The 24,561-nt window shown below is 38.2% G+C and overlaps 1 protein-coding gene and 1 long non-coding RNA gene across 4 annotated transcripts in view; one reads left to right on the forward strand and one right to left on the reverse strand.

The window, feature by feature from the left end:
- The window catches only part of LOC121499797, a 42,237-nt gene that overhangs the window by 13,362 nt on the left and 4,314 nt on the right, over positions 1-24,561 (forward strand). Inside the window, exon 2 of the long non-coding RNA XR_005990244.1 lies at positions 21,928-22,029. This is a non-coding gene — a long non-coding RNA (uncharacterized LOC121499797). The remainder of the gene's footprint in view (positions 1-21,927; positions 22,030-24,561) is intronic.
- ELMOD1 (ELMO domain containing 1) overlaps positions 1-24,561 on the reverse strand; it is a 95,312-nt gene that overhangs the window by 8,253 nt on the left and 62,498 nt on the right. For all 3 annotated transcript variants that reach the window (XM_041770953.1, XM_041770955.1, XM_041770954.1), the window contains 5 exons: positions 22,671-22,800; positions 16,401-16,534; positions 6,418-6,486; positions 3,040-3,090; positions 1,476-1,609 (listed from right to left, as the gene is read on the reverse strand). In XM_041770953.1, the coding sequence (XP_041626887.1) occupies positions 1,476-1,609; positions 3,040-3,090; positions 6,418-6,486; positions 16,401-16,534; positions 22,671-22,800 (518 nt within the window). The remainder of the gene's footprint in view (positions 1-1,475; positions 1,610-3,039; positions 3,091-6,417; positions 6,487-16,400; positions 16,535-22,670; positions 22,801-24,561) is intronic.

The following is a 24,561-nucleotide window of genomic DNA, read 5'->3' on the forward strand; positions in this document are numbered from 1 at the left end:
TCAGGATTACTGAATCAGTTATCATTTCATCTGTTTTCCAGCTTTCAAAATGAGGTTTTTCCTGCCTCATTCTTGATTTTTCCTGTTATTATAAGGATTTATGCTTTCTTGGAAAAATTCTTTTACATTAACTTTAGTGAAGTCTCAAAAGGGAACATGATACATGCATTAATTATGCCATCTCTAACCAGAAGTCCTGATTAAGCAGATACTAAAAATGACAAAAAGATAACATAAGCACTATTAATTTAGGATTTTAGGTGAAATAAATTGCTGTTAACTCTGTCACATTGTAAAAATGAACTGGGCACCAATAGTCCCCTGCAGTGTATTTGGGATGAACAGCTGATCTGCTCAGCAAATTAACAGAAGAGCTGAAAGAAATATTACAGAGAAGGAAAATTTTGAAATTTTCTTGCTAAGAAAGCCTAAGTATAAGGCCCTCAGGGATCCCTGAGTGGCGCAGTGGTTTGGCGCCTGCCTTTGGCCCAGGGCGCGATCCTGGAGACCTGGGATCGAATCCCACGTCGGGCTCCCGGTGCATGGAGCCTGCTTCTCCCTCTGCCTGTGTCTCTGTCTCTGTCTCTGTCTCTCTCTCTCTCTCTGTGACTATCATAAATAAATAAATAAATAAATAAATAAATAAATAAATAAATAAAAAGTATAAGGCCCTCAAAGCAGTAAGCATGGTTTAAATGACATTTCTCCTTTAAATTGCCAGTTTGCTTAGTGACTTGGATTATCTTTCCATGTTTCTCCAAACCAGTCTGTGTGGCCTGCAAGGTCACCATGACATTCAGATTTTAGGATTCTGTCTCTAAGAATGTAAAGTACCACCTCTGGGCTCTGTCATATAGTCTCGGTCTTTATCTTCTGAAACCTCAGTATAGCTGCAACTCCAAGGATACTGTTCATTAATACTAACTTCTGAATCACTACTTGTGGTGGCAGGAAAAGCAGTGCCAGTGCCAGCTCCACCACCATCAGTTTCACTCACTAAACCAAGATCTCCTCTTTCTAATGTTCATTAGGCACTAACTATGGAACTAGCTAATAAAAACTCTTTATCCATTATCTCACTTTATCTTCTTATCAACTCTACGAGGAAATACTCCTTTTATACCTGACATAACCAAGGCTTAGAGAGGTTGGGAAACATAGATTTGGGAGTCAACACAGGCTGTCTTCTGAACCTGCACTCTTAAGTGCTATGCCGTGCAGGATCAGAAGGAGAGAGATACCCAGACCAGAAGTTGATATGGTGGATATTATGCAAGAGCTGAGAAAGAGAAAAATCCATGGTGCTTGAAAATATTACTGTAGAGTTTTGAATGAGAAAACAAGCAACAAACTCAAAACCAAAGGGGAAGTTCAAAGATCCCAAAGCAGCCAAATAGCAAAGATCTCTCAGCTTTGCTTCTGGCGTAGAATGTTCCATAGACACTATATTGATAATTCAGCAACAGGACACTTACAAAATGTTTGCTGGAAATGAGACAGTGTTGGAGCTTCTGGGGCGATGTTGTAGAAGTGAGTTTTTAGAGCTCCACTCACCAGTAGATTATATGCCAAATCAGTTATATTGATGCCCACGATTGCAAATGAGTACCTGCAAAGTGCAAACCACAAAACCAACTATGTGTCACACAAGCATTTAAAAATAATCTAATTTTTAAATTACTGCTAAATTATCAAAGAGGCAGGCTGCCATTCTGTTTCTACCCAATCTCTACCCTGAATTTGCAACTTTGAAAATGCCAGTAATGTAACCAAGGGAATTAAGAATCCATATGCTTTGATTTGGTAATTCCATTTTCAAATATACAAGAGGAAAATATCAGAAATGAAGAGCTTTATACTCAAGGATACTCATTATAGCATTATTTATAATGGCAAAGACATGGAAACTATGCAGATATTCTAAAAAAAGATGAATGGTGAAATAAATTATAGTAATCTCATATAATATAGCCAATAAATACCATATTCCTAAAGGCTATTTAAGTAGGAAACATTATATATGAAACAAGCCAGGTTTTATTATATGTTCACAAATGTGCACAAAAAGAGGGCAAGAATGAAGTGCCACCAAATATTACTGTTCTATGTTAGAGGAATAAGATTGGGGTGATTTCTTTTTTGCTTGCTTTCTTGTATTTTCTATATTTTCCATAATTAGCCATATATTACTTTTAAAATGAGGCAAAATTTAATTATCTTAACACTCGGTATATTTCCTATTTCCTTTTCTATATGGCTATCAAAAGTTAAATGGAATCGAGCTCTTTCAGTCTCTGGGTTATATAAATCTAGCACATAAAAGAAAGGAGTTCTCTATTCAGAAATATTTTTGAATGAAATAGGGCATTAAAATAAAACCTCTAAAGTAAATTTATAATTTAATAACCTGATACTTGATAAAAATTCTTAAAACTACTAGGTAAATTCTTTTTTTTTAAAAAAAAAAAAGTAGGTTCCACACCCAGCATGGAACACAGTACAGCACCTGAACTCATGACCTTGAGATCAACACCTGCGCTGAGGGACACTTGGATGGCTCAGTGGTTGAGCATCTGCCTTCAGCTCAAGGTGTGATCCGGGGTCCAAGGATCAAGTCCCAGATTGGGCTCCCTGAGAGGAGTCTGTTTCTCCCTCTGCCTGTGTCTCTCCTCTCATTCTGTGTCTCTCATGAATAAATAAATAAAATCTTAAAAAAAAACCAAACAAAGCCTGAGCTGAGATCAAGAGTCTAGTGCTTAACACAACTGAGCCACCCTACCTATGGAATACAATGATAAATAATGATTTCTGAAAATCATTTTCATATAGTTATATATTTGTAAATATTGTCAGTGGTCAAAAGCAAAGTAGTACCATAGAATCATACAAATGAATCCAAAAACTTATAAACAGCTTCTTTTAAAAGTTCAGCTGGATTATATATTTCCATCAGGACATTCTTCATCTTTGTCATGTTTTAGGACATTTTTATTCTGGTTCTGGTTCTTACAACCTTTATATATGAAATTCCACACTCACCCAATTGCTTTATCCATCCTTTTCTTCTCCCATTCTGCTTTGCTGAATTTGCTGAATGAATAAAGAAATAAGATTTAATCTCTAATTGGTACTTGTTCTCTTTTAATGTTTATATTCAAACTTTTGACTACATGCAGAGATATCTGTAACCCAGTTCTCAAAAACTAATCAACTTAAATGTTACCAACTAAAAATCCACAGTAAAATTTATGTGGAGCTCAGAAATGGGATTATTTAAAGATCTGCTACTTATTCCCTATTCCCTTTAGTGCTGCAGTGGGAGACAGTCCTTAAGGTGAAACACTAATGTACTTTTTTAATGGGATCATTGATTATCAACCAGTACTTCTTCCTTGAACCTCTGCCTGGTATGTCTCTTCTACCCAGGAGTGCCCTTGCCCTCTCATGATTCCCCACTGCATTTCCTTTGGTTTTATTTCATGGCCTCCATCCTATTCACTCTTATTTGTGATGTATGGCTCACAGTAGATGCCAAATAAATGTTTATTGATGAATAAAGTAGTGAACTAGTGAAAGGAAGACAGAGAGAGGAAGGAAGGATATATAGGTTTTAAAAATTCTGTTCCAATAAGTGCTATGGCATTTCCTCTGTCTAGGCTAAGACAGCTAAAGTATATGAGTTCCACTTTAATCCATTTTATAATTTGAGCTTCTCAATAAGACTTTGTAGAAAGGGCTCTATCATTGAAGCATCCTGAAAATACTGCTTTGTGTTCTTTTACTCTGTGGACTTGCAGGTCCTTCCCATTCTCTCTTACTCCATACTGCCAGTGTTTTGTAAACAGGAACCACGTTCCACTTCTCTTTGTGGCTAATGTAATCCTCATTTTACAGTAAAAAAAAATGTGGTTAGCATTTGAACTAAATAACATTTTAAAATTAGAGTTATGAATATTTAGCTTCCATCTAAGTAGGGTTAAAAGACACATGTAATACACACAGCACGAGACCAGGAAAATGTACAAAACTGATATTTTAATTGATATGTACTTTCTACTCTGCAAATGACTGGCTCTAATCAAAGTGACTTCTTCATTCATGTTAAAATATGCACCTCTTTTTAAAGTGTAGCTGCCTACAAACCAACCAACCACCCAGCCAAAAAGGCATTGGGAGATTTTTACTTAAAAAACTCACATCTGAACTAAACTGAATTAAGGGTGAAATTTAAAAAAATCTATATAAACAAATTTATAAGCACCTATTTTCTCTTAACAAAAGTTTATAAATATACAGTGTCTCTGCATTTGTTAAATGAAACCTCTGTCTGCATTGGAAATGCAAGAAAAGGCCAAATGACCTCCACTCATTTGATTACTTACAGGATATCCTGATCCAAATAGAATAAATCATTTCTTTAAGAAATACACAACAGCAACAGCAACAACAACAATCAAACAGGCAAAATTCTCCTCTTAAACTTGAATGTACTTATGTCCCTCAAGGTACTTTAGGACTGAACAGATTGGAGGTTTACAAGGGCAGTAACAGCAGACAGGAGAGAACTTTCCTTAGTATACATTACTGTTCAACCCCCGAAATATTCAGGGTCTGACAATCCTTGCTGTCACAAGTGGTTAATATATACTTATTTCAGACATTGGTGAAGGATGGTAGCATTTTAAAAACATTCTGCTTTGTGTTTATTGACATTTACCATAAATATGAAGTGATCAATATTTGAAGTCTGTCTACTCAAGTTTATGGTGGCTTGAGGGACAAAGAAAGCAGGGTAGCTTTATCTTTATGCCCCTCACACACTTGCTAGTCTCTTCTTAAGTAAGAGTATTTACACACAGATTCTCGAATATGTCCTCTGATGGTTGACACAAGAGATAAAACTATAAAGCCTTTCTTTGAGAATGGCTCACAGATAAAATTTATCACCTCATAATTATTTATCAAAAAAATATTTTAAGCTTATTGTCACTTCCCCATGACCATGGAAGATTCCCGTGTTTTTGCTGATGCTCTTTCAGGAACACCTGAGTCTATACATAGATTCCCCCAGACAATTTTAATTAAGAGGGAGTTCAACATCTCTACATTACAGAAATATGCAATTCAGAAAATATTGTTAAAAATTAAAATAGCTTGATTTTAACCATGTGATATATCAAGAAAGAGCTGAGTGATTTTACTGTTTTTCTCAAAGTAAATAAAAGGTAAAGAAAATGAAAGTGTAATCTTATAAAAGATCATAGATAAAAATTTGGAAAGTACAGTGTAATTAAATGAACCTTAGCCAAATGAAGCTCAAACAAGTATGATAGTAAGGTGGCAGGGACAAAGTCAATCTGTTTCTGAATTTTGAGAATGGTATAAAATTTTGGATTTATTTATTAAATATGAACACTATAAGAAACTTGGCATGCTGAAGAGAAAAAAAGTGATACAAAAGTATGACTGCAAAATGGCAGAACTCCTTATATATATTAACTATTACTTATAATAGTGAAGTTACAAGTATATTAATAGAAGAGCAGAATTGCTCTATGCAACAAAACTTCCAAATAAAATGTCCCTCTCTGAGGAGTATATGAGGTCAGATGTTCAGACATTAGGTGAAGTACTCAATGTGTTTCTCTGATCAGGTACAGCCATGACTATAGAAAGGCTCTTTGAAATTTTCTGTTAGGTTGATCTAATCTGGTTTTCCTCCACTAACACACAACCCAAATATAATGAAATATATTAGATAAAAAGTTAGTGTTTGTTTTTTAAATTTTTTTCATGAATTTATATTTCTGTAAAAGTTCTTACCCATACTTATTCTAAAATAAAAGCAACAAAACACAAAAGCAAACAAAAAAATACCTTATTTCCTCTTTAGTGATATCCCTTCACGTAATCAGTTAAAGAAAAAAAATTAGGAAGGTAAATGAAAATGTAGAAAATTTAGGATCTAGATTTTTATCAAGGAAAATAAAAAAGCCTCAACATTCCAGATTTCTCAGTTGGCCCCTGACTTCATGACTCCCATCTCCTCTCTGTTTCCCATTCATGGGGCATGTGCTCCATCGTGCTCCCTTGTCTCTGAAATCTTTCTTTTAGACTTTGCTTTCTCCTTCCATGTCTACCTCCTTAATCCTCTGGACACTTGCAATGTTTTCAGTCCCTTTAAATACTTGTCTCACTTGAACAGTGACACTTCACATCTTGAATCCCTTCAGGTAGTAAGTACCTGAAGTTTTAACCCTCCTAATCAGTATTTGTCCAAAGGGTTCATTTGAAAGAGCTTTAAGCTTCACTTCTGGCGAGTTGATGTTCCTGAGAATCCCACTGACACCTCTGTGGAGGAGAACTTCCTCCTACCTAATACACAAGTCTAATCCATCTTTTATTTTCAGCAGTTACCTGCATTTTGGATGAAGAGAGTCAGAGAGGACCTGCTGAGCCGCTGCAGAATCCCTTTCTGCAAAATACCTGTAGTTAGAGGGAAAAAAAGGCACAGCTCCATACCTGTTGGATGCATTCATTTTAATCCAGTTTCAGGCCATTTTGCATTCAGAGATACACACTAGCAGAAGATTCCCACTTGTTTCAGCTCTTCCAGAGAATGGATGGCTTTTCATAATAGAATTTTCCAGATAGGATGATGGTATAATAAGATAGTTGTAAAACCCACACAGATTTAGGAATGTATCAAGTGGGTTTGAAAAATCTTAACTTTGCCATTTCCCAGGGAGCTAAGGGTATTTGCAGTAAGAAGAGTGATAGACGAGGGGGCAGGATGAGGCCACTCAGAAGTTAGAAGTGGCCTGGATGAAGGGACAGGGGAGGAGCTGTTACAGCAAGGGGCAGAGAGAGGAAGAAAATGGAGGAGGGGAGACACGATGTGCATTTTTCTTGGAGAATATTCATGGGTATTTGAATTCTGGATGAATACAAAATACGGTGCTAAAAAGCAAAATTCTACCCTCGGGAAAAAGGGCAAGGAATTTCTTAAAAATACACACATTTACCTACCTTCTAAAATACACCACAAGAAGTATTTCATAAAGACAGTAACAAAATAAAACATTAGCATTTGTTATTTAATTTGACATCTATATATTTCCCAATAAATTTGAAGCATAAAACAAACTCTTAAATTTTCTCTCAGGAAATTTCAAACCACAGTCAGCAGTTTTAATACACATGTCCGTGATTATTAATGAAATGGAGTTTCTTTTCTTACTTATTCAATTCAGAGCTTTGTTTTGTTTTGTTTGTTTTTTTGTCTTTTCTGACTTTTGTTGGCCATCTAGAAAGCCTGGATGTCTTTTGTGTCTTATCCATACTTTTTGGTCGATCATATCTAAAAATATCTTCAAACAAATAAGACAGATAACCCTATAGAGAATAATATACTGGATAGGGATCAAGGGATCATTTAACATTTATGTGAGTGTCAGACTTGGCTTGTCCTTCCACTTTGTTTATGGTGACTTATTTTACAGAAGTTTTTAATTTTAATGTGTGAAATGTACTGGTTTTTGTTCTATAGCTTATGGTTTTTTTTCTTTGTCTTTAAGGGACTCCTTCTTACATATCTGAAAGATTATCTCCTAGAAGTTATAAAGACTTGCTTTTTTTTTTTCAGGAAATCAAATTTGTATTAGCATTATTTTAGCCCATACTTTCTTTTTTTTTTTTTTTTTTTTTTTAGCCCATACTTTCTTTATCCAGATTTATTTCCTTTCTGATCATTATGACTTTCATATAAGTTGCCAAAATACATTACCTCTGATTTTATATAACTGCAAAATTAGGATACAAAAAGCATAAAAACATCTACTTTGTAAAAGCATAAAAGCATAAAAACATCTACTTTGTAAACTGTAAAATTAGGATACAAAAAGCATAAACTCATCTACTTTGAGAAAGTACCAAAACCTTTATGACCTTACAATTTCATGATGCAGGAAAGGGGCACAAAATAAGGAATACAAATAAATTATAATCTAAAGAGTTACATACAATGTTTCCTTTATTTATTAAAATCCACAAGGAAAGTGAATGTTTCTAAGCTGTTATTAGCAATTATGAACACAACCCCATGTGCTCTTCTATGTTCTGCTCACATGTCCAGCCTAACAAGCACTGGAGACAGCCAGCTTCTTCAAATGATCCATGAACACCTGCAGGCTAACATCATCAGTTAGGATGGGTGCTCCTGTTTCCTGTCCCCAGGCATACAGGTTATTGTGTGTCTGAGATGGGTTCACTTTAGACAAAAGGAATAGAGCCTGGCTGCCTCCATGCTCCGTGTTAATGTAACGTGGCATTGGGAAGCGTGCTTGCAGAATCTCTTGGGCATCATCCAATTTGTAAAACCGAGATTGAGAAGAGATATTTTATTTTCTTTCTCCTTAGCTCTACCTATTCAAAAGCTCATCCTTTCTCCACTTGTCACAATACCTTTGTCCTCAAAATTTACTTTTTATTCATTCATGTTATGTAATAATGTGGTTTTTACAACATTTCATAAAAGAATAGGTGATTATTAAACATCTCAAATTTAAAATAAAGGCAAAGATCTGGGAGAAAAATGAGGTGCATCAAAAATGACTAAGGGGCATTGTAAGATGGCAGAGGAATAGGTGCCTCAACTCACCTGGCCCCACCAACTTACCTAGATAACTTTCAAACCATCCTGAAAACCTAAGAATTTGACCTGAGATTTAAAGAGAAAACAGCTGGAACGCCACAGACAGAAGGGTTTTCGTTTCTAACAAGGTAGGAAGGCGGAAAAAATAAAAAAGAAACAAGTGAGGCAGGGAGGCAAGGAGCTGGGTAGGGCGGGTGTGTGTGTGTGAAAGGCTCCAGGCTGGTAAGCCCAGCCCGGGAGAAGCAGGAACTTTAAAAAATCCACGCCGGATTCTTCCCGGACAGAAAGGCGCTTAGCAGGGAACTCGGGTAGAACCGCAGGAGGGGCAGTGGGGCCTCCAGTCTCCCGGAGTCACTCATAGAGGAGGTGCGCCCGGGGGAGAGCGGCCACACACTGTGGGCCGAGCTCGGGAAAGGGCTGGAGCGAGCCCGGGGCCTCGGGAGCTCAGGCGGTGGCTCCAGGCCAAGGGGGCTGCGCCGCCCCGGGAGCGCGATTCCAGCAGCGCAGGCCCGGGGCCCCAGGGATCTGAGCGGACACAGCCCAGGATCCTGTGCTCCCCCCGGGACAGGCAGAGGCGGGGAAGGCCCAGGACAGTGAGGACGTTCCTGCCGTCGGGTGCCCCCAAGCTGCGCAGGTCACTGCTCCTTTCCCCCCACCCCACCCCAACATCTAGGCCAGTGCGGACTGGGAGCTGCGGTACTTACTGCGGGAGCTGACTCCAGAGCTAGAGACCTGGCCGCTGCCAGGGTGTTGTTCCTCCTTGTGTCACCCTGTGCCTGGGAAGGGCGGGCTGCCAGGGGACAGAGACCTCACTGGGTCAACAGCTCCCACTGAGTGCGGCACCCGGAAGGAGGCGGGGCAGCTCCCCCAAGTGCACACACCTGAGAATCAGCACAGCAGGCCCCTCCCCCTGAAGACCAGCTGGAAGGACCGGGGAGGAGCAAGTTCTTGGCTGAGCAGCACTGGAAAGCCCCAGGGAAAGTCGAGGGATCTACAGTATATAGAACTAGAGGGTACCCCTCCTTTTGTTTTTTTTCCTTTTTCCAGTACAACTTGTTTTTATATCAGACTGTAAATATCCAATTTTTCCCCCTCTTTTTCCCACCCTAACTACAATACTTTACCACCTCTTCATTTTTAAGATTCTTCCTTTTTGACTTTCTTATTTCTACAATTACAGGTCCTAGGTATATTTTCCACTTCTAGATTCCCTTCAACATGCTCAACTTAATTTTGGGAAATATATAAGATATGTTTTTTTGTTTTGTTTTGTGTTTTTTCTTTTCTCTGCCTCGTTTTGTTCTACAATGGTGGAAGTTAATACCTTCTAAAACATGACCAGCATGCACCCAGAACCAATTGGTATACCGTGCTGGTTCAGTCTGTGAGATTCCTCATTCCCATTATGCCCCCCTCTTTGATCTCATTCATGTTTTGGTGGTCAATGTTGGGGCCCTCTACAACTATTTCTGGTTTATATAATTTGGGACTGAGCATACAGAACTTAATATACTCAGAAACAAGAGGATCACACTCTAGAAGCCCTCAGGTAGACTACATTCTCCCTCCACTACAACTTGATCACCACCACCATCTCCCAGTACCCCCCCTTTTTTTCTTGTTCTTTTTAATCTTTTTTTCTGTTTCTTTTCTTATCATTTTTTCCCCTCTTCCTCTTTAAGATTCCTGCCCTTTTATTTATTACTACTTTGTTTTAAAATTTGTTTTCACTTTAGTGGTCCTTTTGTTTTATTTCGTTCTGATCTTTCTTTTCAATTTCTGGTCTCTGCTCTCATTAGAATCATCTAGCATGAAATTTACTTAGGTCGTAGTTGATATTCTTGATGCAGCCCGCTCATACAGCCATTCTGCACTGAACAAAATGACTAGAAAGAAGAACTCACCACAAAAGAAAGAATCAGAAACAGTACTCTCTGCCATAGTGTTAAGAATTTGGATTACAATTTGATGTCAGAAAGCCAATTCAGAAGCACAATTATAAAGCTACTGGTGACTCTGGAAAAAACCATAAGGATTCAAGAGACTTCATGACTGCAGAATTTAGATCTAATCAGGCCAAAATTAAAAATCAATTAAATGAAATGCAATCCAAACTGGAGGTCCTAACGATGAGGATTAATGAGGTAGAAGACAGAGTGAGTGATATAGAAGACAAGTTGATGGCAAGGAAGGAAGCTGAGGAAAAAAGAGAAAAACAATTAAAAGACCATGAGAAAGGATGAGGGAAATAAATGACAGCCTCAGAAGAAAAAAATCTATATATATTGGGGTTCCAGAGGGTGCCGAAAGGGACAGAAGACCAGAAAGTGTATTTGAACAAATCATAGCTGAGAACTTCCTTAATTTGGGGAGAGAAACAGGCATTTAGATCCAGGAGACAGAGAGGTTCCCCACTACCCAATAAATAAAAACCATTCAACACCTCGACATTTAAGAGTAAAACTTGAAAATTCCAAAGATAAAGAGAAATTCCTTAAAGCAGCAACAGACAAGAGATACCTAATTTATATGGGGAGATTAACAGCAGACCTCTCCACAGAGACCTGGCAGGCCAGAAAGGGCTGACAGGATATATTCAGGGTCCTAAATGAGAAGAACATGCAGCCAAGAATACTCTATCCAGCAAGGCTCTCATTCAGAATAGAAGGAGAGATAAAGAGCTTCCAGGATAGGCAGAAACTGAAATAATATGTGACCACCAAACCAGCTCTGCAAGAAATATTAAGGGAGCCCCTCTAAAAGAAAGAGGAAGCCCAAAGAAATAGTTCACAAAAACAGGGACTGAATAGGTATTATGATGACACTAAATTCATATCTTTCAATAGTAATTCTGAACGTGAATGGGGTAAATGATCAAAAGATGCAGAGTTTTGGACTGGATAAAAAAAGCAAGACCCATCTATTTCCTGTCTACAATAGAGTCATTTTAGGCCTAAGGACACCTCCAGCCTGAAAATAAAAGGTCGGAGAACCATTTACCATTCAAATGGTCCTCAAAAGAAAGCAGGGGTAGCAATCCTCATATTAGATAAATTAAAGTTTATCCCAAAGACTGTAGAAGAGATGAAGAGGGACACTATATCATATCTAAAGGATCTATCCAATGAGAGGACCTAACAATCATGAATATTTATGCCCTTAATGTGGGAGCTACCAAGTATATCAATTAATAACCAAAGTAAAGACATACTTAAATACACTAATAGGAGACTTCAACACAGCACTTTCTGCAAATGACAGATTTTCTAAGCACAACATCTCCAAAGAAACAAGAGCTTTAAATAATACACTGGACCAGATGGAATTCACAGATATTTACAGAACTTTGCATCCGAATGCAACTGAATACACATTCTTCTCAAGTGCACATGGAACTTTCTCCAGAAAAGACCACATGCTGGGTCACAAATCAGGCTCAACTAATACCAAAAGATTGGGATTGTCCCCTGCATATTTTCAGACCATAATTGCTTGGAAACTTGAACTCAATCACAAGAAGAAATTTGGAAGAAACTCAAACACCTGGAGGTTAAAGAGCATCCTGCTAAAAGATGAAAGGGTTAACCAAGAAATTAGAGAAGAATTAAAAAGATTCTTGGCAACTAGTGAAAATGAAGATACAAGTGTTCAAAATCTTGGGATACAGCAAAAGTAGTGCTAAGAGGGAACTGTTTTGGGAGGCTTTTGATGACTGCTTCAATTTCCTCCCTGGTTATTGGCCTGTTCAGGTTTTCTATTTCTTCCGGTTCCAGTTTTGGTAGTTTGTGGTTTTCCAGAAATGCGTCCATTTCTTCTAGATTGCATAATTTAGTGGTGTATAGGTGCTAATGATATGTTTTTTAAATCGTTTGTATTTCCTTGGTATTGGTTGTGATCTCTCCTTTTTCATTTGTGATTTTATTAATTTGAGTCTTTTTTCTTTTTAATAAGGCTGGCTAATGGTTTATCTATCTTATTAATTCTTTCAAAGAATCAAGTCCTGGTTTTGTTGATCTGTTCTACAGTTCTTCTGGTCTCGATTTCATTGAGTTCTGCTTGAATCTTTATTAATTCTCTTCTTCTGCTTGGTGTAGGTTGTATTTGCTGTTCTTTCTCCAGTTCCTTTAGGTGTGAGGTTAGCTTGTGTATTTGTTTTTCCAGTTTTTTGAGTGATGCTTGTATTGCGATGTACAAAAGTCCAGGGCCAGATGGCTTCCCAGGGGAATTCTATCAAACGTTTAAAGAAGAAACAATACCTATTCTACTAAAGCTGTTCCGAAGGATAGAAAGGGATGGAATACTTCCAAACTCCTTCTATAAGGCCAGCATCACCTTAATTCCAAAACCAGACAAAGACCCCACCAAAAAGGAGAAATATAGACCAATATCCCTGATGAACATAGATGTAAAAATTCTCAACAAGATACTAGCCAATAGGATCCAACGGTACATTAAGAAGATTATTCACTATGACCAAGTGGGATTTATCCCCGGGATGCAAGGCTGGTTCAACACTCATAAAACAATCAACCTAGTAGAGCATATCAACAAGAGAAAAAACAAGAACCATATGATCCTCTCAACAGATGTAGAGAAAGCTTTTGACAGAAGACAGCATCCATTTCTGATCAAAACTCTTCAAAATGTAGGGATAGAGGGAACATTCCTCAGCATCTTAAAAGCCATCTACGAAAAGCCCATAGCAAATATCATTCTCAGTGGGGAAACACTGGGAGCCATTCCCCTAAGATCAGGAACACGAAAGGGATGTCCACTTTCACCACTGCTATTCAACATAGTACTGGAAGTCCTCGCCTCAGCATCAGACAACAAAAAGAAATAAAAGGCATTCAAATTGGCAAAGAAGAAGTCAAATTCTCCCTCTTTGCAGATGACATGATACTGTACATAGAAAACCCAAAAGACTCGACCCCAAGATTGCTGGAACTCATACAGCAATGCTGGATATAAAATCAATGCCTAGAAATTAGTGGCATTTCTCTACACTAAGAAGAAGAAGAAAGAAGAAGGAGAAATTAAGGAATCAATCCCATTTATAATTGCACCCAAAAGCATAAGATACCTAGGAATAAACTCAACCAAAGAGGTAAAGTATCTATACCCTAAAAACTACAGAACACTTCTGAAAGAAATTGAGGAAGACACAGAGAGATGGAAAAATATTCCATGCTCATGGATTGGAAGAATTAATATTGTTAAAATGTCTATGCTACCCAGGGCAACTTACACATTTAATGCAATCCCTATCAAAATGCCATGGACTTTCTTCAGAGAGTTGGAACAAATCATCTTAAGATTTGTGTGGAATCAGAAAAGATCCCGAATAGCCAGGGGAATATTGAAAAAGAAAACCAGAGCCGGGGGCATCACAATGCTGGATTTCAAGTTGTACTACAAAGCTGTGCTCTTCAAGACAGTGTGGTACTGGCACAAAAACAGACACATAGATCAATGGAACAGAATAGAGATCCCAGAAATAGGTCCTCAACTCTATGGTCAACCAATATTGGACAATGCCTGAAAGACTAATCACTGGAAAAGGACAGTCTCTTCAATAAATGGTGCTGGGAAAATTGGACATCCACATGCAGCAGAATGAAACTAGACCACTCTCTTTCACCATACACAAAGATAAACTCAAAATGGATCGAAGATCTAAATGTGAGACAAGAATCCATCAAAATCCTAGAGGAGAACACAGGCAACACCCTTTTTGAACTTGGCTACAGCAACTTCTTGCCAGATACATCTATGAAGGCAAGAGAAACAAAAGCAAAAATGAACTATTGGGAATTAATCAAGATAAAAAGCTTCTGCCCAGCAAAAGAAACAGTCAACAAAACTAAAAGACAACGTACAGGATGGGAGAAGATATTTGCAAATGACCTATCAGATAAAGGGCTAGTATCCAAGATCTATAAAGAACTTACTAAACTCAACAGCAAAGAAACAATCTCATCATGAAATGTGCAGAAGACATGAACAGAAATTTCACCAAAGAAGACATACACATGGCCAACAAGCACATGAGAAAATGCTCCACATCGCTTGCCATCAGGGAAATACAAATCAAAACCACAATGAGATACCACCTCACAACACTGAGAACGGTGAAAATTAACAAGATGGGAAACAACAAATGTTGGAGAGGATGTGGAGAAAGGGGAACCCTCTTGCGCTGTTGGTGGGAATGTGAACTGGTACAACCACTCTGGAAAATTAACAAGATGGGAAACAACAAATGTTGGAGAGGATGTGGAGAAAGGGGAACCCTCTTGCGCTGTTGGTGGGAATGTGAACTGGTACAACCACTCTGGAAAACTGTGTGGAGGTTCCTCAAAGAGTTAAATGTAGAACTACGCTATGACCCAGCAATTGTATTGCTGGGTATTTACCCCCAAAGATATGGATGCAGTGAAACCGCAGGACACCTGCACCCCAGTGTTTATAGCAGCAATGTCCACAATAGCTAAACAGTAGAAGGAGCCTCAGTATCCATCGAAAGATGAATGGACAAACACATTGTGGTCTACTTATACAATGGAATATTACTCAGCCATTGGAAATGACAAATACCCAACCATTTGCTTCAATGTGGCTAGAACTGGAGGGTATTATGCTGAGTAAAGTAAGTCAATCAGAGAAGGACAAACATAATATGGTCTCATTCATTCGGGGAATAGAAAAAATAGTGAAAGGGAATATAGGGGAAAGGAAAGAAAATGAGTAGGAAATATCAGAGAAGGGGACAAACTATGAGAAACTCCTAGCTCTGGGAAATGAACAAGGAGTAGTGGAGGGGGAGGTGGGTGAGGGGTGGGGTGACTGCATGATGGACACTGAGCGGGGCACTTGACAGGATGAGCACTGGGTGTTATGCTATAATTTGGCAAATTGAACTCCAAAAAAAAAAAAATGACTGAGTAAGGCTTAGTTTCCTTTAAAAACACATCACTATCCTAACAGGATGGTGTCAAAGCACAAAGAAGCAACTGAAAAGAACTACCTTTGTCTTAAAAACTAGTGACTCCATATGACTTAATTTAAACATGAAAATAAAAGAATGAGCAGTTATTTGAATTACAACAAACATATAAAACTAGGAATTAAAAATTGTATTAAAAAAACTTAAAATTTTTTTTTGATCACTAACAAGGAACTTATGGCACCAACTCCTCAGTCTTGAGATTTGGCAACTAAATAGAAAATTTGAGCATCTGTCCTGTCTGTATTTTAGAGAAACTAAGTAACCATAATTGATGAAGGAAACCAAGTCTCTACAGAATTCCAGCCAACAATCGTGAGAGGAATCACAGAATTGGAAAGTCACTTTCTGTACAATTAATTAACTTGTCCAGTGAAGATTATTGAAGGATGAAGTGACCAGATAAAGGGCTGAGGGACTTTATGATGGCACCATCAGGCTGTGATGCCTCCCTTCCCTCTCAGCAGGACTGAGAAGGGGACACTGCAGGCCACCCTCCGATGTCACCTGAACCTACTGAGGCCTTTCCGAATACCTCCAAACACAATGAAGTTTGCCAAAGAAAAGGAAGAGGTAGTACCTTTTTAAATTTTAGGAACCGGAGTTATCTTTCAGAGGACCTCAGTGTTTTCTTGGAATTTTCTACGAAGTGGCTTTTGGAACTAGTAAAACTCAACTTTGTCACTTCCACATGACCAGGACATCACTTTTTAATACTTAACCCTTCTGCGTTTTACTTACTGCAAATTGTATAGGCCCAGAAGTCCCATTCCTCGAAAATCAGTTTTAGGATCATCACCTTGGAAACCAATTTCACACCATTGCTTAGAAATTCGAGATTCCAATGGAGTATTGGGCTTCAAGAATTTCCATAACTGGAAGACAAGATAGAAGGTTAGCCTGTTGATGTAAACACAAACACTTTTTCCTATGGCAGATTTTGTAAACTACATTACTAGGAGGAGCTTTATAAAGCTGAATATAGATTTGATCATATTTCAATAATTTATGACAGCAGTTCTCATTGTATGGTCTGAAGACTCCTTGGAGGGACTCAGAGACCCTTTCAGAGGATCTGGGAGGTAAAAACTATTTCATAATAAAACTTAAGAGGTTATTTGCCTTTTCTTTCTCATCTTCTCATGAGTATATAGTAGAATTTTCCAGAGGCTGCATGACCTGTGATGATGTCATTACTCTGGAGGCTATGGAATGTGTACTTGTATATTTTAGTGCTTTACACCTTTCTGTTTTAATTTCTAATAAAAAATATAACTGTATAATCTCCCAGAAAAGGTCCTCAAAAATATTTAAGAGAATGAAGATAAGTGGTGAACAGGGAAAAATTTTAGGCCATGTATTATTTTTACCCCATTATTTTTTTTTAAATTTTTATTTATTTATGATAGTCACAGAGAGAGAGAGAGAGAGAGAGAGAGAGGGAGAGAGAGAGAGAGAGAGAGAGAGAGGCAGAGACATAGGCAGAGGGAGAAGCAGGCTCCATGCACCGGGAGCCCGACGTGGGATTCGATCCCGGGTCTCCAGGATCATGCCCCGGGCCAAAGGCAGGTGCCAAACCGCTGCGCCACCCAGTTTACCCCACTATTAACAAAAAGATAAGTGGACTTGAGTTTCCTTTCTGACCTTGAGTTTCCTTTCTGACCTCTAGTAGAAGTGAGAGCAAACAAGCATCCTATAACTGGAAGAAGGAAGATCACTGATGTTCATGAATAAATAAACCTCAAAATATAGTATTCTCTTTTATAGTATCATTTTTAAGAGTTACCTAGAAGAATTTTAATATTAGTATATGTTAATTGACAAATATAAACTTAAATACTGGGCAGCCCTGGTGGCGCAGCGGTTTAGCGCTGCCTGCAGTCCAGGGCGTGATCCTGGAGACCCTGGATGGAGTCCCACGTCAGGCTCTCTACATGGAGCCTGCTTCTCCCTCTGCCTGTGTCTCTGCCTCTCTTTCTCTCTGCATCTCTATGAATAAATAAATAAATAATCTTAAAAAAAATTTTTTAAAAAATAAACTTAAATACTATGATCTTCACTGCTTAAGGAACTGGTTCTATTTTTCTAAGTTTTCTATTGAAAATAGATTCAGCAATACTATTACTTGAGAAAGTGAAACCCACAGCTGCATAAATATATAATGCTCAAACTAATCTTTCTAATAAAGAGATGGACATATAAGCAAATTTATTTTTTAGACTATTAATATTTTATATTGTGTCTTTATTATAGACAGGGACAAATACAAATATAAAATTTTCTTATTACTGTTTCAGACATAATTCAACTTCTAAATTGTTTATTCTATGTAATCCGGACTTTAAATCTTACAGAGAACAGTAATACACAAAAGGCTTGCTTTACAATGTATTGCCACATCTGAAACAGTATAGAACATAATAGTGACAGGAAACACTAACGAAAAAGAGATATAATTCAAAGGATACAATATGTTAGTGGTACAACTGCTAAAGGGTGAGAGAAAAATTTCAGAGCGAACAAAGTGAATCTATCATGCTTGAAAGCAAAATAGCAAACATGAGTCTAAGAAATCCCTTTTTATATTATCCATATGAGAATTTATCAGTGTTCTGTGTTCATCAGGTTGGAAAATATTTGAGTTCAGGAAAGAAGCGCTAAAGAATGAGAGAACAGCCTCTTTTTAAAATACTTTAGGGAAGTAAAAAATTTGAATAATGCTTAAAAAAGAAATTCCATTTTAATAATTTCATGCATCATGACAGACCAGACCAATGGCTAAAAAGTGTTCTTATTTATTTATTTTTCTTTAAATATTTTATTTATTTATTTATTCATGAGAGACACAGAGAGAGAGAGAGAGAGAGAAGCAGAGACACAGGCAGAAGGAAAAGCAGGCTCCACACAGGGAGTCTGATGTGGGACTCAATCCTGGGACTCCAGGATCGTGCCCTGGGCCAAAGGCAGGCGCTAAACCGCTGAGCCACCCAGGGATCCCTAAAAAGTGTTCTTAATTAAATTCTTAATCCTATCTGCTTTAATAAGGGTCACTTTCTCAGATAATGAAAGTTGATTATGCTAAAGTATTTATATGAAGTGTTACCATGTATATATTTCCTGTAAGAATGAGTTACTGGATTCTCTTCTGATAGATAAGCTCTTTCCTGAAAAAGTAAGGAGAGGAGGCAGGGTGGCCCTGAAGGGTGAGGTCATTTCTTGTATGTAGGGAGATGACCAGAAATCTGAACCAAGGTGGCAGGCCTCTTTGGAGTTCAGCCATCTAAACCGTGCTGTTGGGAGTGGAGTTATTGCAAAGCTACCGGCCACTGGCAGGAGACCAGTAATAGAAAGGGTGATTCCCATGGCAGATGACAAGCTACAGATGTGGAAGTTGTACCCTGATGGACTGTCATCCATCATGGCCTACACTCTGTTTCACTCTTTCTCTTTACACTGAGCCTTTATCACAAGCTTATTTCAACACTTTCCCTGTCTCATGTCTGTTTCAGAAAAACAAGGGCAAGGTCCTTTGTCTATCCATTCATTCAAGGAGAAGCAGCCTTTCACCAAGACCACCGATCATAGGGTTATCTCTTCCCATCAGGAGAGGATCTTTTAATTTTGAGTTTTGTTTTGTTTTTAGATAGGGGAGAGTGGGGCAGAGGGAGAGAGAGAAGCTTTTTTGTTGTTGTTCCGGTTGTTGAGAGAGAGAATCTTAAGCAGGCTCCACACTCAATGAGGAGTCTGATGTGGGGCTCAATCCCATGAGTCTGAGATCATGACGAGCCAAAATCAAGAGTTGGATGCTCACTGACTGAGCCACCCACGGGCCCCTATTTTTTTTTTCTATTGAGTACCTGACTCTACCTAAAATTTTCACTTTATTATTAATGTGGTCAGCAAATGTTTAATAGAAATGTTCATTTGAATAACTCATATGGACGGTACTCTATGAACATAAGGCAATGTTATTTAGTTTAATCTCACCCTATATTTGAATCAAATGATCATAAAATCTTGATTTTTTTAATACTTTAAGACTATGAACACTGATAATGGCCTCCCACATTTATAAATCAGAGCACTTAAACAATATGGCAATGTATTATCTAAGCAAACTAAATCAAGAGTTGGCAAACTTTGTCTGTAAAGGACCAGATAGTAAATATTTTAGGGTTTGGTGGCCATATGGTCACTGCTGCAATTACTTAATTTTGCCATTGTAGTACAAAAGCAGCCAAATAGTACATACATCAATGAATGGACATGTTCCAACAAAGCTTTACAAAAATGGGTGGCAGGCCAGATTTGGCCCACAGGCTTTAGTTTGCTAACTCCTGCTCTAAACAGTTCATGAAGTAGGTAACAAGAGTCTTATTACCATTTTAAAGATGAAGCAGCCTCAGGTCAGGCAGTTAAACACACACCATGGACCAGCCTCTTGAAATACAAATGGGGAAAAAGGCACCGTTTCTCCCTTGGGAGGTAGTGTAGTGCAGAAGCATGGAGCTCTTTCTAACAAGGTGAGCTGGAGCAGCATCTAACTGCCTGGCCTCATTTTCCTCCCCCTTGAAAATGGGGATAGTGCTAATCTCTCACCACAAGGTTATTGTGACCATTAAGTGAAATACTGCTGTAAAACATTTACTGTAATGATTAATGTGTGCTAAATATTCACTGAATGAATGTTTTATTATTACTAATTTTATTATCATACTTGGAATTTGAATAAACTAATGAAGAGAATGAAGGTCCCACTTTTAAGTGTTCCTGGGAGATTGGTGAAGATTTCAATATTGAATAAATAAGGATTTAGAAAGAGCTGGCTCTGGCTATGAGGATACCAGGTAATAGAGGGAATTGCATGAGCAAATGCCTGGGCATATGGCATGGCCTGGACTGTTCTGGGTCAAGGTGAATGACAGAGCCTAGAGGCTATAGGAGGTACAGCTTGGGGAAATAGATTGGAAAGGGCCCAGAATGCCAAGTTAAGGTGCATGGGCTTTCTTCTGTCAGACACAGGGCAGCTGAAGTTTTATTTTATTTTATTTTTTTAAAGATTTTATTTATTTATTCATAGATACACACAGAGAGGTGCAGAGACACAGAGGGAGAAGCAGGCTCCACGCAGGGAGCCCGATGTGGGACTCGATCCCGGGTCTCCAGGATCACACCCCAGGCTGCAGGCAGCACCAAACCACTGCGCCACGGGGGCTGCCCTGGCAGCTGAAGTTTTAAACCTGGGGAATAACATGACTGGATAATCCCTCTGGCAGTATTGTAGAAGACAGAAGGGAGGAGGCTAATAGTGGCAGAATTAAAAGGCTATTATAACGCCCCAAGCTAGAGATCATGCTAAATGAGGTGGTGGGTATGGGAAACATTCAAGAGCCATTTTGAGGGATCTCTATGGATAAGATTTAGTGATTTTTTTGTCATTGCATAGTATCTCCCCAATTAGATTGCAAGCCACTCGAGGGTAGAAAAGATGCCTTTCCTCAAGGTGCCTAAGGCAGCAGTGGACTGCCCTGGCTTTATGACTTACTAGCTGTATGGATCAGAATCTGGACTGTAATGCTTATAGTTTGTTCAGTTGTAAAGATACCAACCATCACCTTGCTTATTTCTTATAGCTATACCAGTAAAAAATAACACAAACTCAAATCATGACCCCAGATAAAAGGTATATCATAAAAGTCCTTGACTTTTAGTATCTAATGAACTACAGTAATTCATGCATTCATCCCTATTTGTTGAAAACCCACTATGTACAACATCCATACAACAGATCAGCTAGGATGGTGCACAGCAGACACCTAGATGTCACCGATTCTGAAGGCATTGGCCATTCTAATGAATTCTTCAGCTGCCTGTGGCCACTCTGTTCATTTTTATACCTCTTTTCTCTTTCATTTACCTCTTATTTCTCACCTTGAGGTAATTTTAATTGAGCTTGACTACTTCTATCAGAAAATAGGATAAAAAAGGCAATAACAGGAAACGAAGCTCAGCCAGTAGGTTAGCTAAATTTAAGCAGAGCAGGAAGAAAAGAAAAACTGCTAAGAATGAGTGAGTCTTCTTTCATCTTTAAGGATTCACATCAGATATGGCACTAATTAGCAGACAAGTCATCTGTGTAAGTATTTACATACACAAAAGTGCGTACTCCACACAAAAACACAGAATATGTTTTTAAAATTACAGCTCATATTGACATTTTTCAATAAAATAAGGCAGTTAAACAAATGTTTCTTTCCAATTTTGTTAGCGTCTTTTGTATTCTAGCGAAGGACAAAGAAGTACTCCATCCTAAAAAGCACCTATTTTCAGAAGTGAATTTAGAAGATATTTCAAATGAATAGTTCTAAAGGTGAGTCTTAATTTCTTAAACTCCAAATTCAGTGTTTTGAGGTCAAGTTATTGGTGTTTAATAATGCACATCAGATCATATAAGATCCTTGAGGGTTTGCTTTGACAGCCAGAAGAAGTATTTACAAGTGCACATTGTTCTTCTAACAGTTTTAGTAAACCAGATATAAACCTTAGCCTCCTCTTCTGATACTCTTCAAGTTACATGAATAAATAATCAGCAATAAGATCTTAGGTAATTTCCCAAGAGGGCTTTTGCTGAAGCAGAAACCAACTTCATCTTCTTTTATGTCTATTAAGTCATAAATGGAAATCCCATGTCACTCTTTGACAAATGCTTTTTCTCCTACTGGCTTTCAATACAGTTAAACAGCCTAAACCTGAGCCAGACAATGAGTGCTTAAGGAAAACACCTCTGATGCTGTCTCAGATTTTTTTTATTTTTTATTTATTTATTTTTTTAAAAGGCTTTACATTTAACTTCTCACATGAATTTTCTAATGAAGAATTTACCTCTCACATCTGAACCAGCAAGAAGAGCAGGCTTTCCCAGCCAGCTACACACCCAGTGTCTAGCACTTGGTGGGGCTTGGCAGAGGTTAGCTGACTTAAGAAAGCACTGAAATGTTTTCAAGGTCTAACCTTCAAAAGCATTTCTTCATGTTGGGGGTTATCAGAATCATAGGGTTCTCTGCGCAGTTTTTCCACATCTGCAATAAGATTTCTGTAGCCAACAATTTGCAAAAGGCAAGCTTGAAGAGAGATTCCCAACCTAAGGTGTTCAAAAACAGAAGAAACACACATGAGGAGAAACAAAACATATTTTGGCGTTTGTTCACTTGATGTGTGCACAATAGGACTTTCCATATTTATATAATATTGAGGAAATTGCTCATGAGATGTATTTTTTTTATTGGAGTTCACTTTGCCAACATCTAGCATATCACCCAGTGCTCATTCCGTCAAGAGCCCCCACTCAGTGCCCGTCATCCAGTCACCCTAACCCCCCGCCCACCTCCCTTTCCACTACCCCTTGTTCATTTCCCAGAGTTAGGTGTCTCTCATGTTCTGTCACCCTCACTGATATTTCCCACTCATGAGATGTATTTAATTGTAGTCTAGTTTTTCTTTTTGTGGACACAGAACCATATTTAGTTTATTTAGAAACATAAAGGAATGTAACATTTCCTGCATTGATCTCCCAATCACTTATTTGAGTGGAAGAACAGTTTCTTACTGAGGCTCCATATGGACAGTTGTAGAACTTGGCTAAAGTTTACCTCTTGTTCTGGCCTTTTCTTAAAGTTACAACAATATGGCTTAAAAAACAAGGGAGCTCTTTACACAGGTGAGTTAAATAAGACGTAGAAAATATAGGTGATCATGAATTTAGAGGGATGATTTAACCCTGCTAGGTGGCTCTGTCAGAAGCACCTCAGGGGTGTGTGTGTGTGTGTGTGTGTGTGTGTGTGTGTGTGAGAGAGAGAGAGAGAGAGAGAGAGAGAGAAAGGGGGAGAGAGAGTGTTCTCAGGAGCATAGTGGAAGGAAAATTTAAAAACAATAACAACAATAACAGAAAAATCCCCAAACACCTGTGCTCGGGAGCATCCCTGATAGATGAGGCAATACCAAGAGAAAGAACTCACTACTTTACAGAGTTTCTCATTCCCTTCTGACTGCTTTGTCTGAATGCTTTTTCTTATGTTGAAACAAAATTCGCTTTCCTTATTACCAAGTGGTTCAAATTTTGTTCTCTGAGAAAATTCATTTCCAACTTTCCCTGGCCAAAACTATTTATCTTAAGAGAGTGATTCTTTCTTCTAGTCTGATATACAGGAATCCTCACATCTCCAGGAATCCTCAGTTCCTTCAATTTCCTCTCATGGGACAAGGGTTTCACTTGTTTTACTCTCGTTGTCTTCTCTGAATGTATACTGTTTGAATAACAGCCTCCTTAAACATATCACCAGAAAACAGTCTGGCAAGTGTGATACACAGAGAATCACTACTTTCTGTGACCTCAGTGTTGCTTTTCTCTCCTACAACATAGCAGATAAAATAGGTCACATTACATCTATAAAACAAGTGACCAAATAATCACCACGATCCTTTTTTCATATAAACTACTGTCATGTAAACTATTCTCCAGTACTTGTTTGATGGCATTTTGTTTTATTTTATTTTTTAAAGATTTTATTTATTTAATCATGAGACACACACACACACAGAGGCAGAAACACAGGCAGAGGGAGAAGCAGGCTCCATGCAGGGAGCCTGATGCAGGACTTGATCCTAGGACTCCAGGATCATGGCCTGGCCGAAGGCAGGCACTATACCGCTGAGCCACCCAGGGATCTCCATTGATGGCATTTTAAAATCTAAAGGTAATATCTCATATTTATTTATTTATTATTTATTTATCCTGTTAAGTTTCTTTATAGTCATTCACTTCTGTGGCTCAAAGATAGTTGAACATTGGCAATTTCATAGGATCCTACCCAGAGTTAACTGTCCAGTATCCTCCTCCCAATTC

The sequence above is a fragment of the Vulpes lagopus genome, chromosome 10, assembly GCF_018345385.1.
Source record: "Vulpes lagopus strain Blue_001 chromosome 10, ASM1834538v1, whole genome shotgun sequence".
NCBI classification, from domain to species: Eukaryota; Metazoa; Chordata; class Mammalia; order Carnivora; family Canidae; genus Vulpes; species Vulpes lagopus.